The 16,525-nt window shown below is 44.0% G+C and overlaps 1 protein-coding gene across 1 annotated transcript in view; it reads right to left on the reverse strand.

The window, feature by feature from the left end:
• The window catches only part of MYO9A (myosin IXA), a 146,350-nt gene that overhangs the window by 73,178 nt on the left and 56,647 nt on the right, over positions 1-16,525 (reverse strand). Inside the window, 1 exon segment of the mRNA XM_031061006.1 lies at positions 410-526. Within this exon segment, the coding sequence (XP_030916866.1) occupies positions 410-526 (117 nt within the window).

A 16,525-nucleotide genomic window follows, 5' to 3' on the forward strand; every position in this document is an offset into this window, starting at 1 on the left:
TACTGTACTACCTCAGTACCGACAGACACACACCTTGTTCATCATTTCATCATGGAGCAACTTCACCAAAATGCAGTAGCAAGAATTCCCTTTTTTCCCTCTGAATTATACATGGCCCTTTAATTTTACACCTAAGGAGGAAAATATTTGCCATTGCTCCTGGAGTGGGTGGGGGAACTGGCTTTTGTGGCTACAACAAAAGCTCTTCCCTGGTTGCTTTGAGCTGACAGCACTTAAGGTGCTTCATCCTTCTCAGCTCAGCAAGCACCACTTAGAATAATGATGTACTCAGCTATGATCCGAGGAAAAATTAACCCCATGTTAAGCAACACGCCTGGGTAATGTTTTATCACTCAGTTATCTATTTTAAAACCCAAGAGAGGAGGCACAAGAGCTGCTGAGGTGTTACCTTGGTGCTTTCCTCCATGTCCTTGGAGTTGAGGAGCGCGTGGTTGATCCTGAACACGATCCAGTCAAACAGGGCACTGTACAACGACTTGGCCATGGAATTCCGCACGGTCACGGCCTGAAACAGAAAAAAGGTGATTGGAAATGACTCCTGCTCTGCACTAAAATGGCTTTTGCTTCTCAAGCTCCCACATCCAATGTTCGTATTTCTCCCTTGCCAAAGCTTTTGTCTGCTATTTTAATTTATGCCATGTATGTCAACAGTCCTAACAGCACAGGGAATTGGGTGTAATCCCAGGGCTGTGGATGTGCCCCTGACTTTGGCTTGGTTTCTTTCATGCATTTGAGCGGATGATATACAAGATCACACCACAAATCTCATGACTGGTGGCAAAAGGAAAGAAAATAAATACATATATTAAATACAAACATAATAAATTGAAAGGTTTCCTGGGGGAGAAGGAAAGAGAAAGGTGGATTTTGCACAGGAGTGACAGCAAGAGATGTGAAAGCACAGGCCACGACAGGCAGTGCCTGGCACCAGCAGAAGGGCTACAAAAAGGGAGGTTGAAAACCCCCCTGGTAAATCTGAGGGCTCCTGAAAACTTGAAGTTTTCCAGGTACCACCAGCAGGAGCTACAAATCATGGCAGGCAGGTTCAGCACTCCTCCAGCAGCTCTCCCAGAGAGAGGAATAACAGCGCTGAGAAAGGGTCATCCCCACCATGGCCAGGATCAAAGAGATTCTGCTTGATGGGATGAAAGCTGAGATCAAAGGAAGATCCCTGGGCTTTTGGACAGGCACCTACATAGAGACCCAGAAAGCAGGAATTTCTATTTAAAGGTTATCTTTGTTCTTGCTGCTTGAGATTCTTCCTTGGTTTCAATTATCACCACGAGTAGAGCTTTGGTACATATTAATCACCCAAAAACTTATGGCACCAGCCATGACTACTACATTCTGGTTCATTTTAGCCACTGCAGAAGAATAAAAAAGGAACCAGAAGATTCCCATGTAATTATTTCAATTAAACCCTGCACTGTAACGAATCAGCGGCTCGTCACACATTGCCTTGAAATCCTGCTCAGCAATGCTCCCTTCGAGGAACATCATCTGAGTGGCCTCATGTCACTGACCCCATGTGAAGGAATAAAGCTCATGTAGCATCATTTATCTTCTATCAGCTCACTCCCACCTCTTTTTCCCTAGATTTTTGGAGATAGCAGCGTTTAGTGTGACCACGAGCCATTCTGCCAATGTTTTGCTGTTAAGCACATGGTCTCACTTCCTCTCCCTGTCCAGCTGGAATAGGAGAAGGGATTAACACAGTCCACGCCAGGGGAGATTTGGGTTGGATGTTAGGAAAAAATTATTCATGGAAAGGGCTGTCAGGCATTGGAACAGCTGCCCATGGCAGGGGTGGAGTCCCCATTCCTGGAGGCATTTAATAGATGTGTGGATGTGGAACTTGGGGACATGGGTTAGTGGTGGCCTTAGCACTGCTGGGGGATAGTTGGGCTGGATGAGCTCAGAGGGCTTTTCCCACCTGAACAATTCCATGGATCTATGGCTGAGGATGCTCACAGCCTCTGTATGCTGCTAACCATAAAGTGGTGGCAATAAAAAGGGACATCACAAGGTAACTACAAAATATGGCCATAATTAGCAAGGAATTCCTTGCCCAAAAACAACTGAAAACAAGCATGTGATGTAAATAGGTGAGCAACAGGACCAAGAGGATCTTGGTGCAGCTCAGACCAAAACAGCAATTTTAAAGAGTGAGCTCTTGAAATGCTGGAGTTCTCCAGCAAGGGCTGGAAAGCAGCCTGCATTTCAAACACAAAGAGCTCCAGTTCCCACTAACTGCTTTTTCTTTTCTTTACTGAAGAAAAAGGTTTGGGGTGGGTTTTTTGGCTGTTTTTATTAAAAGCAACATTGCTTGTTTAGGTGGGGGAGACTGCTATCTAATTTTTTTAAAATTTACTCGAATGTGAGAGAATATCTCAGCAATGAATAGAAAATTCAAGGCTCCAACTACACTTTTTTCATTAAGCTGGAAGACAATGAGTGGCACAGAAAAACCAGTCTCTGGGGAAAGACCTAAGGCCAAGATCCAGGAATAATGCCTCTCACTGCCCTAATGCTTTGTCCTGGCATAAACCAGCCCAATTAATTGCTCCAATGTGCAATTAAAAACAAACTCCATGTCTGTTTAAAGCCAAAAAGAACACAGTTGTTTCTCCTACAGCATCATATATGGGTTTATGTCACAATACTTTCCATTACCTTTTATTAGAGGCTGCAGGGATGTGCAGGACTTCACCCCTGAGTGTCCCTGGTTTGTTTTTTTTCCAGAATAAACTAGGATATCATTAAGCCTGCACCACTCCAGTGCTGAGGAATGCTGGGAGTGTGACTGCCACGAGTCTCCTGAATGGTCAGACTGGGAAGTTTCCCTGACACCAGCACTGCCCAGTTTCCTCCAGAATGTGCAGGGTGGGGGATGAACCACTGCTCTTATTCCTAAAGTGGTCTCAGTTACATGGAAAGCTGGGAAGCCATGAAAAGGTGACTTCCTTGCTATGCTTGGGTCCCACAATCAGTGGCCCAGATCCCAAAGTGTCGCCATCATATTTTCTGAAAAATCCCTTCACCCAGGATTTTTCTCCTGGGAAGCTGAGAAGCCTCAGAGAAAAATGAAAACAATAATTATCTGATTGCTTCTCCTGTGTTTTGCTGCTTTGGAATGTGTTTGGACATTGTTTACCAACAGGTGAATGTTTTATTGGTTTCATGTGCACTGTTTTTGACTTAATGACCAATCACTGTCAGGCTGTGTCGGGACTGGAAGCAGTCACAAATTTTCATTATTATCTTTTAACCTTCTGTCTGTATCCTTTCTCTATTCTTTAGTATAATTTAGTTTAGGATTCTTTAATATATTCTAGTATCATAAAGTAATAAATTAGCCTTCTAGGAACATGGAGTCAGAGTCATCATTCCTTCCTGCACAAATACAAATGCACCAAAGTGTTCCCACAAATACAACACCAAATCCAACACCAAAGTGTTCAACAGCCACTTTTAGAAGCAATGGTTTAATCCTAAGAGCTGGTAGGAAACTCCTGGCAAAGAAACATATTGAGAATACAGAGTGGATGGAGCACATTGCCTTCATCCATTTAAAAAATATCTGCACTGAAATGAATCTATTTTAAATGACTCAGGGTTTAGGGGGGGGCTTTCTTTATTTGAATTTTTTATTTCATTTCAGTAAAATATTAACTTTAACAACAGATCTTCACTGATGTCACATTTTAAATATAGCCCCTCACTATCCTAAACAGATTCCAAAACTACCCAATCTGGACACCATCAGGAAATATTATTTCTTTTCAAGTTCAGGAGCTGCAGCAGAGCATTTAAAATAAGGTTTTATGCTTTATTTAATGAGAAATCATTTATTTCTGTATTATCCTACATATCTTAAATTAATTCTAGTCTCTGAACTATATCCCATACATCATATACAGTTTGTCTTCAGGTCAACACCTACAGCTTCTGGTCTCTTCCACAGGTCTGCTTACGTGACATTTAGGCAGATCTGGAACATGGTGATACTCATCAAACCATTTTCATTTCCCTCACAAAGCAAAATAAAAATAGCTGCTGCATTGCAAAAATAAATCTCTGGGGATCAAAAGGAGCAGGACATGTTGCACCCACACAAAATTATTGCTGATTCCAAACTGAGACAGATCAAACGTGCTTTGACTCAGAAGATCAGGAAATAAGCTACAGACAAGGTTTTAATCAATACTTTCCTGCTTATCAAGCTAGAAAGGATCTATATATTATTTATTATATGCCAGAAACTCCACTTGTTGGGTTGGCCGACTACTTTTGTTAAGATGTGATAAAACATATTTGAGTTCTTTTTAAGATGTCATTGCCAAATTAATTGTACTGAAAGTTGTCATGATCAGCATCAGATTCAGGCCACCTTAAAAACAGATAAACTTCTGGAAACATCTTCTGTTAAAAGGAACAAGGGGATGACAGGCTTAAGAATTAAAATCTGCTTTTGAAGTGCTTTGGAACAAGGACTTACAGTTCCAGCAGCAGCAGCCTGTGTTTTAGAGGCTTGAAAAGATGTAATCTCAGGAACCCAAATTTGCTCAAATTAAAAGTCTCTGTAAAACACATTTGTACACACACAGGAGATTCTTAAGAACTGAGATTACAAAGTCACTAAATATATTTAAGCAAATCTATCTGCTGCCATCCCACAGCACCCCCTGCTCCAGGCAGGATCCCTCACTCCTGCCCTTCTGCACTCAGCTGAGGGCTGAAATTTCAAGCTGGAATTATTCAAAATATTTGTTGGCATACCAAAAATCCAGGGAAAGCAGGTGGGTTAAAATCCCCACCAAACTTATACATTGAAAACTACAAAAAAGACATTGTGAGGCTGGAGCCAGAGATGGAAACAGAGCTGGGCAAGGGGCTGGAGCACCAGGAGCAGCTGAAGGTGCTGGGGAGGCTCAGCATGGAGAAAAGGAGGCTCAGGAGGGACCTTCTGGCTCTGCACAACTCCTGACAGGAGGGGACAGCCAGGGGGGTGAGCTGGGCTCTGATCCCAGGGAATGAGGGACAGGACAAGAAGGAATGGCCTCAGTCTGTGTCAGGGGAGGCTCAGGTTGGTGGAAAGCCTGGTCAGGCACTGGCACAGGATGCTCAGGGAAATGGTGAAGACTCCATCCCTGCAGGGATTGAAAAACTCTGTGGATTACAGCACTTGGGGACATGGGTCAGTGGTGGCCTTGACAGAGCAGGTTATTCCAAGGTGCTCAGTTAACCTTTTACAGATATTTTCACATGATTTTGCTGTAAGTTCCCCCCATGATCCTTATTAGATTCAGTATTTCTACTGCTGACTAACCTAACACAGGAGCAAGAGCAGCAACAGCTCAATTTGAACAACAAAACCTCAAATATTTTACATTTTTCAGACTAAGGGGAATAAACAAAGCCCAGAGAACAGAGAGTGGGTGGAAACAAGCGCTGAAGGACTTTGAAAGGCAAAGAGCAAAAATTGCAGCAATATCTCAGTGCCTGGATGTGCCAGGGAGCAGAAAGCAAAGAGATCCCACTGAGTTGGACTTGATGATCCTTGTGGGCCTCTTTCAACTCGGGATCTTCTCTGAGGACAAACCCATCAAGATGCTGCTGGAAGCTCTGTGGTTTTAGTCACACCCTTCCATAGCCAAGAGGAACATTTTCTGGAGTGTGGACCTCAGATCCAGAGTGGGACTGAAATACAAGAGACAGACTCTCTTCTCAATGGCTCCATCAAACCAACCCAACCATGCAGAGTATCTGGAACAGAAACTGACCTCTGGTGTTCAGCTTTAAGCATTTTGACCCAAACAAATCCATGGATGAAGGGCTTTTGTAACTAATAAATACTTCTTCTAACATTGTGTTTCAAAACTGCCAGACTAAAATGAAAAACTGTTTCTGTTCAGGGCATTGCTTGACACAAAATCAGAAAATTAGAAGACCAAAACAAAGCAAAGCTCATCACTTTTGCATCACCTAGGAAGAGAAGGGTATTGGTGCACTAAGTCGTTCTGAGTAAGAATCATTCCAAAGTGGTATTTATGAGACAACTACACATCTCTAAAGACTTCAAACATCTCAGCTAATTGAGAGATTTGTCCATCTTCCCTCATAAGTAATGTGGAGGACAGCACAGACTGACCCAGGACAGAGGAGAAGGGTGGTGGATGGATACTTGGGATTGGGCAGCTCTTATGATCATCAAAACACAAATTATACTTGCACAGCCATGTGGATATTTGAGTTTGCCTAGGAGGGTTTCTGAGGCTCACTCCACCACTGAAACTCCCAGAGTGCAGCCAGCACCACATGCTGCTCTCAATAAATGCAAGATAAAGAATCCCAAACCCATTTTTCATAGATAAGATGCCCTTTTTGCACACACACATTGCACATCACTGTCTGTTTTGGGCCACTGCTATAAAAAATGCACCTCAGGAAGGGCACAGTGCTCAGAGCTGGGGCTCAGACCCCAGTCCCTGAGCACAGCCTCAGTTAATGAGAAGTGGATTTAAATACAACTGGAAAGTGAGTGCGAGCACCAAAACCACTTAAAGCCCTAATGAGGATTAAACACCCGTGGAGTTTATTAACTGTGACAACACTTATCCCATCTCTCAGCATTATGCAAATCTAGGAAGCATCCATAAAAGATGTGCTGACAGACTCAGCTGGTCAACACAACATTATTGCATCTTCAACAATTCTGATCAACATAACATTGTTAAATCCCAGTTTTTCACTGGGGACATCACAGACATGGGGGCAAGGTCAATGCACCCGCTCCAGATTTTCTACAAGCTGTGAGATCTTGAAAAGTTGGTATTTAAATGCCATTTTTCAAACACAGCTCTGGAAAATTCCTTGGACCTAGAAGAAAAGACTTATTAGAAGGCAGCCTGACTTGTTAGCCTCAAAGGCAACTTAGTGCTTTGCTGTACAGTTCATAAGATTTGCTCCATAGTTGGTCGTGGTCCTTTTTACCTCCAGTTTTCCAGCATTTTCCCTGGAGACTGTGTGTGTGCATCACATTATGGACAATATTGACATTATTTGTTCACACTGGATAAACACATTGCCAGCACCAGCATTCCCTATCAGTGCAGAACTCCCACCCATAAATATGGCTTTACAAGCAACAGTCCTTGTAATTTTCCCAAGAGCTCCAAAATTTCATTTGTTCAAATAGGAATGATGTTGATAGAGCCACAGGAGCTACCTATGGATTCATTCTCTCCTGGTGACCCCCCAACTCTTCCGGAACATGTGCAGCTGTTTCCTGCCCTCCAGGAGGAAAACAAGCAACACACTCCCCTTTCAGACTCTTATCAACAAAAACTGAACAATTACAGTGATTCCAAGGTGACAAGAAATGGTTCTTTCCAGGTGTGAAGTTTGCAGGATTTAGTGTAAGACATAAAGAACGGGTGTTCAATTACTTAAGTAAAGTTGGGCACCACAAAATACATTTTCTTTTGCTGGAGAGAAGAAACAGAGATTCCTCTTCTCTTCAGGAAATCAGATCTGAACACAGGAAGAGAGGAAATATCCCCTTTTCCCTTAGGGCCTTTGATGGGCTTCCTATAATTTCTATACAAGGATGAAAGGTGCTTCCAATGAAATGTCTGGGAAAAAAAAAAAGTAGCAGTAGAATTCTTCCTCTTCAGGAAATCCCTCAAAAAATCAAATCTGGATATGTGGTTTTAGTGGCTCTGTGGGAGCTTCATTTGTTTGCTTTTCTTTTAATAGGTGGAATAAGTTTTCAGCACATTGTCTGATTAATCAATTGGTGTTTCTGCTCATAGGATTTGGCATTAATCTCAGAAACCTGTTGATATCCTACCACAGAAATTATTTAGTGAGCTACTATCATAAACAGTATTAGATTTTCATTATCATTTGAAGTCTGGTTTGAAATCCTTATCAGCCATTCCCATTTCCCCCCCATTTATTCTCTAAGGTGAAATCTGGCTTCATAATTACATTGGTACTTACTGTAACACAAATGTCTCACTCCAATATGGCTCAGAGGAAAAAAATTACATTTTACAATCTACTGAATTTTACCCATGGTATTTACCTAGGGTTTTCAGATGAAAATCTCCCTCCCTCCATCACTTCTGTGGGTTTAAATGACATATTTAATTTCCAAGTAGGGGAAAAAATCAGGAAAAGAGTGTTATGAGTTTTCTTATTTGCTTCAAAGTACCTATTCAACAAAATCATGCTGCATGCAAGTAAATGATTAAAGAAATAAAAACTGTGCTTGCTTTTTAAAAATATACACATATGACAAGTGTTAATAACCCCACTGTGAAGAGGGATAGGATTTATCCAAGATTAGAACAAGCAAAAGCAGGAGGAATTCAAGCTCTCCTAATGCACTTGATTTGGATCACCTGAAGAGATCTAATGACCAGGAACAGAAGCCAACCCCCCATTCTCAGTGAGCCTTGGATGTGCAGACAATTGAAAACAGCCCATGTGGGCATCTCAGAGATGATGATCTACAGCAATCACTAATTAAGAGATTAAAAAAAGCAAACTGAAAATACACTTTTATTTGAATAGAGCTTAGGAGTGCCAGATACTACTTAATTCATAGTGCTCACATCAGAGGAGTAGAGACCACATGTACTAAAATACTACAAAAATCCAGTTTTTATCTCTGACACTGTTACTGCTCCAGGAGGGCTGAAAAAGCCCCCATGGAAAGTGGCTGCAGCTTGGGTTTGTGGCTGTAGGGACAGAACTGCTGGATTTGACACTCCTGTGCTGAGATGGAGTAACAAGGAAGGAAGGGAGAGACGTAGCTGTGAGAGCTAAATTAGGGGAAGAGCAGAAAGTGAGGAGGGTGGTGAGGAAGGAGAGACAAAATCCTGAAGTGCCTTTGTGTTTGAGAGTTATGTTGGGGCACCACGCAGCATTGCATGGGAATGACATTACAGGCTATTTTTTCTCATTGGAAAATCCACCCCTAAGTTCTGGAAAACATCATTGACACTTGCATCCCTTGGATAAAATCCATTGGCAGGACAACCTGCTGCCTCCCAGCTCCAGGGTGATAGTGGAAGGTTTCTGCCAGGATGTGGCAGCCAGCCGGGAGGGCGGGAGCCAGAGATAGCCCAAGGTTTCAGTGCTTTGTTATTGTTTTTCAAAGTACTTCCTTTGCAGGTACATTTCTAGAATTAAAGCATAAAAATGAACCTTTACAGAATGCTCAAACTACTTTTAAGCCAGCTTTTCCTCTTTTTTGTTGCAATCAAAAATTAAAAAAAGCATTTTTCACTCTTTTTCTTTCAACGATGCCTTTAAAGTATTTTCCCTCCTCCTTAATTGTACATAAAAATCACTAAAAAACCTTTCTTGCAGGCTGGAGCCAGAGTGGTGCATTGATGATCTGAGTTCTCTTAGGGAAATGACCCAGGAGAATGACAGGGTTTTAATAAGATGTTCAGATAAAATATGAGTGTGGAAAATGACATCATACATCTCCCGCCCAAGCATGATATAACACTCGGGCATGCCAAGTCAGGGATTAGGCTTGAGTCTGATATCCTGCAAGAGCACTTTCCTCTGGGTGTTAAGCCTCTGTTTTAAAAAAACCCAAATCCTGCTTGTCTCAGCCCATGCCCTGTGAGCCAAGGGGGAACCCCAAAGGCTGCTTGGTTCATCCCAGACACAGAACATGGATGGGGATGGAAACCAAATATGCTGGGTCACAACAGGGAAGGGAGCACAACAGCAGGAAATCACAATTCTCCACACACACAGGGGTAACTCAGACTCACTCAAGGGGCTGAATGTAGTGGTAGATCAGCTCTGGGCTCCATGTGAGCTACCCATGTGCTCTGGGAGCCCCAAATTCTCCCATGTCCTGGGCAACAGGAAAGGGGAAATCTGTCCCTCTGCCCAGCTCAGGTGAGACCCCACCTGCAGAGCTGCTGGAGAGAATCCCAAGGAGGCCATGGAGATGCTCTGAGGGCTAGAGCCCCTCTGCTCTGGAGCCAGGCTGGGAGAGCTGGGGGTGCTCACCTGGACCAGAGAAGGCTCCAGGGAAACCTCAGAGCCCCTGGCAGGGCCTGAAGGGGCTCCAGGAGAGCTGAGGAGGGACTGGGAACAAGGGATGGTGTGACAGGATGCAGGGAATGGCTTCCACTGCCATGGGGCAGAGTTAGATGGGATATTGGGAAGGAATTCTTCCCTGTAAGGTTGGAGAGGCCCTGGCACAGGTTGTCCAGAGAAGCTCCAAGCCCCATTCTGGGAAGTGTTGAAGGCCAGGCTGGACAGGGCTTGGAGTAACCTGGGCTGGTGGAAGGTGTCTCTGCCCATGGCAGGGGGTGAAACTAGATGATCCTTAAGGTCCTTTAAACCCACACCACCCCGTGATTCTGTGATCCTCACACTATCTCACACACATTCCCACTGAAATGGTTTGTGTGCTTCTGTGAATCCCTGTGACTTCTGAGTAGCACAGAAAGTATCAGAGTGCTCCTGCAACTGCCCTCTCCTTACTCATCCTTCCTGTCATTAGATGGATGCAAACACAGAAAATGATGTGGAAAACCTCAAATAAAAACAATAAGAAAATCTTTTTTTGGCTGTGTTGAAGATCTGGCTATTGAGTCCCCACTGGTGGCAGGTAGGTTTGGGAAAGGACAGATGGGAGACCAACCACTCCCATTCCCATTCCCATCCCAGGCCAGAGCCTGCCTGTTTATTTTTAGAGTTGATTTCAAGTCTTGTCTCTGATATTGTCACTTTGCAGCTGATGACTGGAACACGTTGTGGTTATGCTTTTCAGAAACAGCCCCCAAAGCAGAGCCAGGAGCAAAGGAAACCAGCACAAATCTTGTTAGAGATTTTCTCCGAGTCCCCACTGCGGAGCCAGGCAGTTACGAGCATCATCTTCCTAAAAAGATTTCACTCAGAGCCTTTGGATTTGGGCACTGTGGTTAGAAAGTGTCATCTGTAACAAATCAAAACTGGAAAAAAAAAGGAAAAAAACCACTCTCTCTTCATGAAATTAAAGAGAAAACAAGGCTGCAGCTCTTGCTTCTCCTGTGGAGAAGATGATGAAAGGAGACATGTGGAACATCCCTTAGGGACAGATGCTCACACAGAGCCATCCTGAGCCCACCACAGAGCTACAGGAGAACAGAGCCACCAGGCAGCCAACTTTGAAATGTCCACTGATGACAAAATGTGTTTTCCTCCACCTTGGTGCCTCCAGAGTCTGCTCTGCCAACGGCACAAACTGAGCTCCCATTCCCCCCGTGTTTTCCCAGCAAAACCGGTACAAAAACCAATTAATAAATTACTTTGTGTCACAGGAGGAAGTTGTGTGACCTGATGTGAGGAGGGCACATTTAGGGAAATTTGCTCAGCACTTACAGGCACAAAGTACTGGGATCCTCACCAAGGAGTCCAATCAATCACCAAGACCAGCCCTCGAGCCTTTAAAAGCCAAATCCTGCCTTGACGTTGGTCCTTCCCAAGCAGAGGGCAAGTGTAGACAAACTCCTTCTGCCAGTGCACCATCATCATCATTCCAGGTTATTTTTACCACTTTTTGGGCAAGGTTCCCCAAAGGGAAGTTGTTTCTCATCACACCTCAGCTGTTACCCCTGTAGAGGCAAAGTTTGTGCAACAGACCCTATCCAGCCACAGAACTTCCACCCCTCCTCCTCCTTCAGCCACTGACCAACAGCCCTGGGCTGAGGAAAAAAATCAACCTGAATTTATTCAGATTAGGATTACACATGAAAACCCCATATTCCAAGCAAATGTACCAAAACTACATCCCTTGTGGAAAGAGCTGGCTAACTAACTCAGGAATGGCTTGTCTGCATTCCTTGAAAACTTTTCACATGATTTTAGTAGAAATTTAAGTAACTAAAGGAACCCTGTGACAATAAAGCATCTTTTGAGTAATCAGAGGTAATTAAAATAATGCTTTAAAGAGCTGAGAATGGATTTGCTTTGAAAGGGCAGCTGGAGTGGGCTATAGACAGAGGAATCCATGGAAAGTCAGCATTTCCCTTCCTGAAGCCCTGATCTTGGACTTTGTTCAGGAATCTCAGAATCCCAACTTCTTCCTTGTTTTCCCAGACATCAGTGCCAAATAAATAGCAGGAACACAGTTAGCACACAGGAATTTCCATGGTGGCACGGAGCAGGAGAGTGACTGCAGCAGCTTTTGCACATGAGGATGTGCATTTCCAAGTGAAAAGTGAGAAACCTCATCCCACAAATAGGTTTCTTTTGAAGTTCCACCCTCCCAGGTTTCCCTCATGTCCTGAAGCAGAGACAGTTGCTTGGCTCTTAAAAGCTTTGTGGGGTTTCAGTTTTATTCCATTAATATTTTTTCTGTGAATTCTGAATCCACTCATCAACATAGCAGCTCTTCAAAGGGCTCCTGCTGAGCTCCTTACATTAATAACCCGTGGTGACAAAGAGTCTCCTCAGCTAATGGGTTTTGGGTAAGTAGGTGCTTCCAGCAGTTCTGCTGCTTTCTGTTCCATTAAGTGTCCCTGTCCTCATACCTCAGGACTGAGAATTTTCATTTCTTCATGCTATTAATTATTTTGTCTCCTTCCCACTTTCTCTCCTTGAATATTTTCAGGCTTGTGATTAATTGCAACTATGATCTTTTCCTTTGTTGTTTTTGGGGTTTTTTTAATATCTTAGGTAATGTTCTGCCATTTGGCCCTGGAACTCAATTTCTTCTCCCTTTTAATGGGCTGAAAAAGGCACCAGCCAGTCCCCACTACAAGGATATAGAGAATGAAACATCACTCAGTTCTTTGCTGTAATTAAATAGTTTTTCAACTCATTACAGTTCACTCCACAGGCTTCTCTACCTTGTGTCTCTGCCAATTAACTGTTACTGGACTGAGAATTAGGTGTTTGTGCTGAAAATGAGATGTTCTCCCTGATTTAAAGTCCCTAACACAGCAGAGTTTATCATCCCAAAAAACCATCCTGTGATGGCCATTCCAAGTGTCTTGTATTCCTCAGCAAAAATTCATCCCAGGTGAAGAAGGGCCAGGTAAAATGACACTTGGTGACGTGAAAAAATAAAATCTCATGGCTTTGTGGCACCAGAAGAGAAAGATATGTCTGGCCCACCACTCCTGGGCAAAGGTTCTCTCCTCTCTCCTTCTCCCAAAGGACACAAATCCAACGCTCCTCCCACTCCAAGAAATCTCTCTGGCTCTGCTGAGCCAGCACAGACTCAGACACAATGAACATGAGAGGATGAAAGGACAATGAAAGCAAAGCTGTGGAGCCCTCAGCAAATGTTTCCAGAATACCTGGACTTTCCTCTCCTGCTTTGCTGTCACCCAAAACACAAAGTTCAGTGCTTGTCACCTCCTGCCTAATCCTGCACATCTCAGATTGTCAAGAGCCTGAATATTTTGGTTTGTAAATCTCACCAAAATTGCATCACTGCTTTTCCAACTAATCATGAGCTGATTTCACATGCACTTACAGCTGCACCTATTTATGCAGAATAAAAAGCATCTCACAGATTTAATAGTAATTTGGGTGCTCTGGACACAGTCACAGAACAGTTCCATGGTGACCTTCCATGGCCATGTAACAACAGCATGGAGCACCCAGCTGCTAAAGAGCACCTGGCCATTTGAACAAAGACATGATCATGGAATGCCAGACAGGTTTGCCTTGGAAGGGACCTTCAAGGTCATCCAGTTCCACCCTCTGCCATGGACAGGGACACCTTCCACCAGCCCAGCTTGTTCCAAGCCCTGTCCAATCTCACCTTGGACACTCCCAGGGATGGGACAGCCACAGCTGCTCTGGGCAACCTGTGCCAGGGCCTCACCACCCTCACAGCCAAGAATTCCTCCCCAATATCCCATCTAACCCTGACCCCTGGCAATGGGAAGCCATTCCCTGTGTCCTGTCCCTCCATCCCTTGTCCCAAGTCCCTCTCCAGCTCTCCTGGAGCCCCTTCAGGCACTGGCAGGAGCTCTGAGCTCTCCCTGGAGCTTTCTCGTGTCCAGGTGAGCACCCCCAGCTCTCCCAGCCTGGCTCCAGAGGGGCTCCAGCCCTTGGAGCTTCTCCATGCCTCCCTCTGGACTCTCTCCAGCATCTCCACATCCTTCTGATGTTGGGGACCCCAAGTCTGAGGCAGCTCTGCAGGTGGGGTCTCAGGAGAGCAGGGCAGAGGGGAAGAATCCCCCCTCTCCTGCTGCCCAGGTTCTGGGGGAGTTTGGGGCTGCTGGCCCAACATCTGCTCCCCAAGAGCTCCTTGCACTGCCCTGCTGGAGGCACAACTCAGTCCCTTTCAGTTCCTCTGAGTTTTCAGACACCCATTTTCCACTTACAATTCTGAACACACATTCAGTTAAATACAGGGCATGCTTATTATGACATCCATCACAACAAACAACCAGCTCCCAACAGCTCTCCAGAATTAAAGTAAGGCAAGAATCAGGTCAGTTGTTGACCAAGAAGTTGTCTCACATCTTTCATTTCCCTTCTGTTGCACAATTTCACATCAGATTTCTCCCAAAAGTGTGAATTAATGCTTTCTAACCCTTAGGGTAAAATATCCTTGATCACAAATGGCTTAAAATTATAAAGATCTGTTAAAATAATGTCTATTAGCAAAGTCACTTGCTTAAGAAATACCAACTGTATTGGTTAAATGAAGTTAATGAACTGAAAACATCATGGAATTTTTTTTTTCTTGAGGAATGTAAAACAGAGCTCGCTAACAGATGTATTTACTTTGATAATGAGTTTTGTCTCATTGGATGAAAAACAGGGAAAAAATGCAGAGACTGGTGAAAAACAGACAAGCAGGTGCTGGACACCAGCCTGATAAACAGAACAGATGGGATGGAAACCAGGCAGGGATGCTTGTGGAGCTCAGGATTGTCTCCAGCATGATGGAAAGGGATGGAACCACCAACCAAGATGGATTTGAGAGAGTTAAGTGAGTGGATGAGTCAAGGCATATTCTAATGGCCTTGGAGACCTGCAGTGAGCAGAGATGGAAAAAACCTGAATTCCTTGGATTATTTAGATGGAAGCAGGAAGACAGATGTGGCCCAGGAGAGCAGTTCTTTGCATGGATTAAGATGATACTCAGATTACAAACAGGATCAAGAGAAAGATTTTTAACAACCCCCAAGTTCTCCACAAAGACATCACTGAAGTGCTCTGCTCCCACATGTCTCCTACCAAATATCAGTCAAATCACTTGATATTTAGAGCATCTTTTTTTTTTTCTTTCAAATACCTGAACTGTGACTTGTGAAACTTTCCTACCTCAGTATAACTGCAAAAATGCACAGAATAATATAAGAAAAAAGAGCCCAGAGTCTGGAGTTGAGGGGCACTTTGAGAGGGACAACAGCAACCCACAGCACGTTCCTCTGCTGCCATTAAAAATCCCATTTTTCCCTTTTTCAGCTACATGCCTGCTGTATTTTGCCTTATCAAGGAGAAGATGGCTGGGGCTGCAGAGATGCCCAATGCTCAAGACAGATCTGAATCAAAATAGTCCAAACACCACTACTACCACTGATGGTTCTATTGCACCCATGACCTTTTCCAAGGGTCCTCCCCATTGCTAAATGGTAAGTGGAATTTTCCAGCTCACTGTTACCACACGCTGCACTGTGATTTCTCTGCAAACCCATCAAGTGCTGCTGGCTCCATTAATGCACCATCTCACTTCTGATAAAGTCTTTGGCAGCTGTTTTGGACAGCAGCCCAAGACCTCAGCACACAAGTGCAGCCTTTCATGTCTGTGCAGCCTTTTCCCTAAGTTTATCTATGGCCTAAAGCTTCTAAACCTTTACACTCTCCCAAACTGTGCAGTTGTTTCAAACACTGCATTAAAACACCATCCAGCGCTATAAAAGGAAAAATGGATGGCTCCAGGAGGCAGCTCCATGGCACATGAGCCACTGTGGCTCAGGAGATAAGAGGCAGCTGCCAGAGATGAGTGTAAGCATTATTTATGAATGTGGTGCTGTTGATTGCCAGAGGTGCAGCCAGAGAGGATGGCAGCTCCCCTGCAGGGTCCCAAATCAAGCACGTGTGCCATCGGTGCCACAGCCACAAGAGGCAAAACAAAGCAGTCTTGATTTTTCCCCTAAAACCAGATCTCCCCTTGACTGCCCTCTCCTTAATTTCAGAAAGAGCTGTAGTTCCAGTGACATGGGGGTGTACTTGAATGTTAATACCATGGTCAGACACAACCTCTAAACAATAAACCATGAGTTACTGAACGATGAGAAAAGCACATTATGCTTTGTGAGGTCTTCCTGAAAAACCACATGCTTATCCCATAAACCCTGTAACACCCCAAGGATGGGCACTGGGACACTTAGAATCCCACCCTGGCATTTGGCTCACAACTATTTATTTGCTCACAACTATTTATTTGCTCCTACCTATGGCCCTGCTCGTGCAGGTGCTGTTGCCACACACCTTGAAAGCTCCTGGGTAAAAT

The sequence above is a fragment of the Geospiza fortis genome, unplaced genomic scaffold (assembly GCF_000277835.1).
Source record: "Geospiza fortis unplaced genomic scaffold, GeoFor_1.0 scaffold317, whole genome shotgun sequence".
Classification (NCBI taxonomy): domain Eukaryota; kingdom Metazoa; phylum Chordata; class Aves; order Passeriformes; family Thraupidae; genus Geospiza; species Geospiza fortis.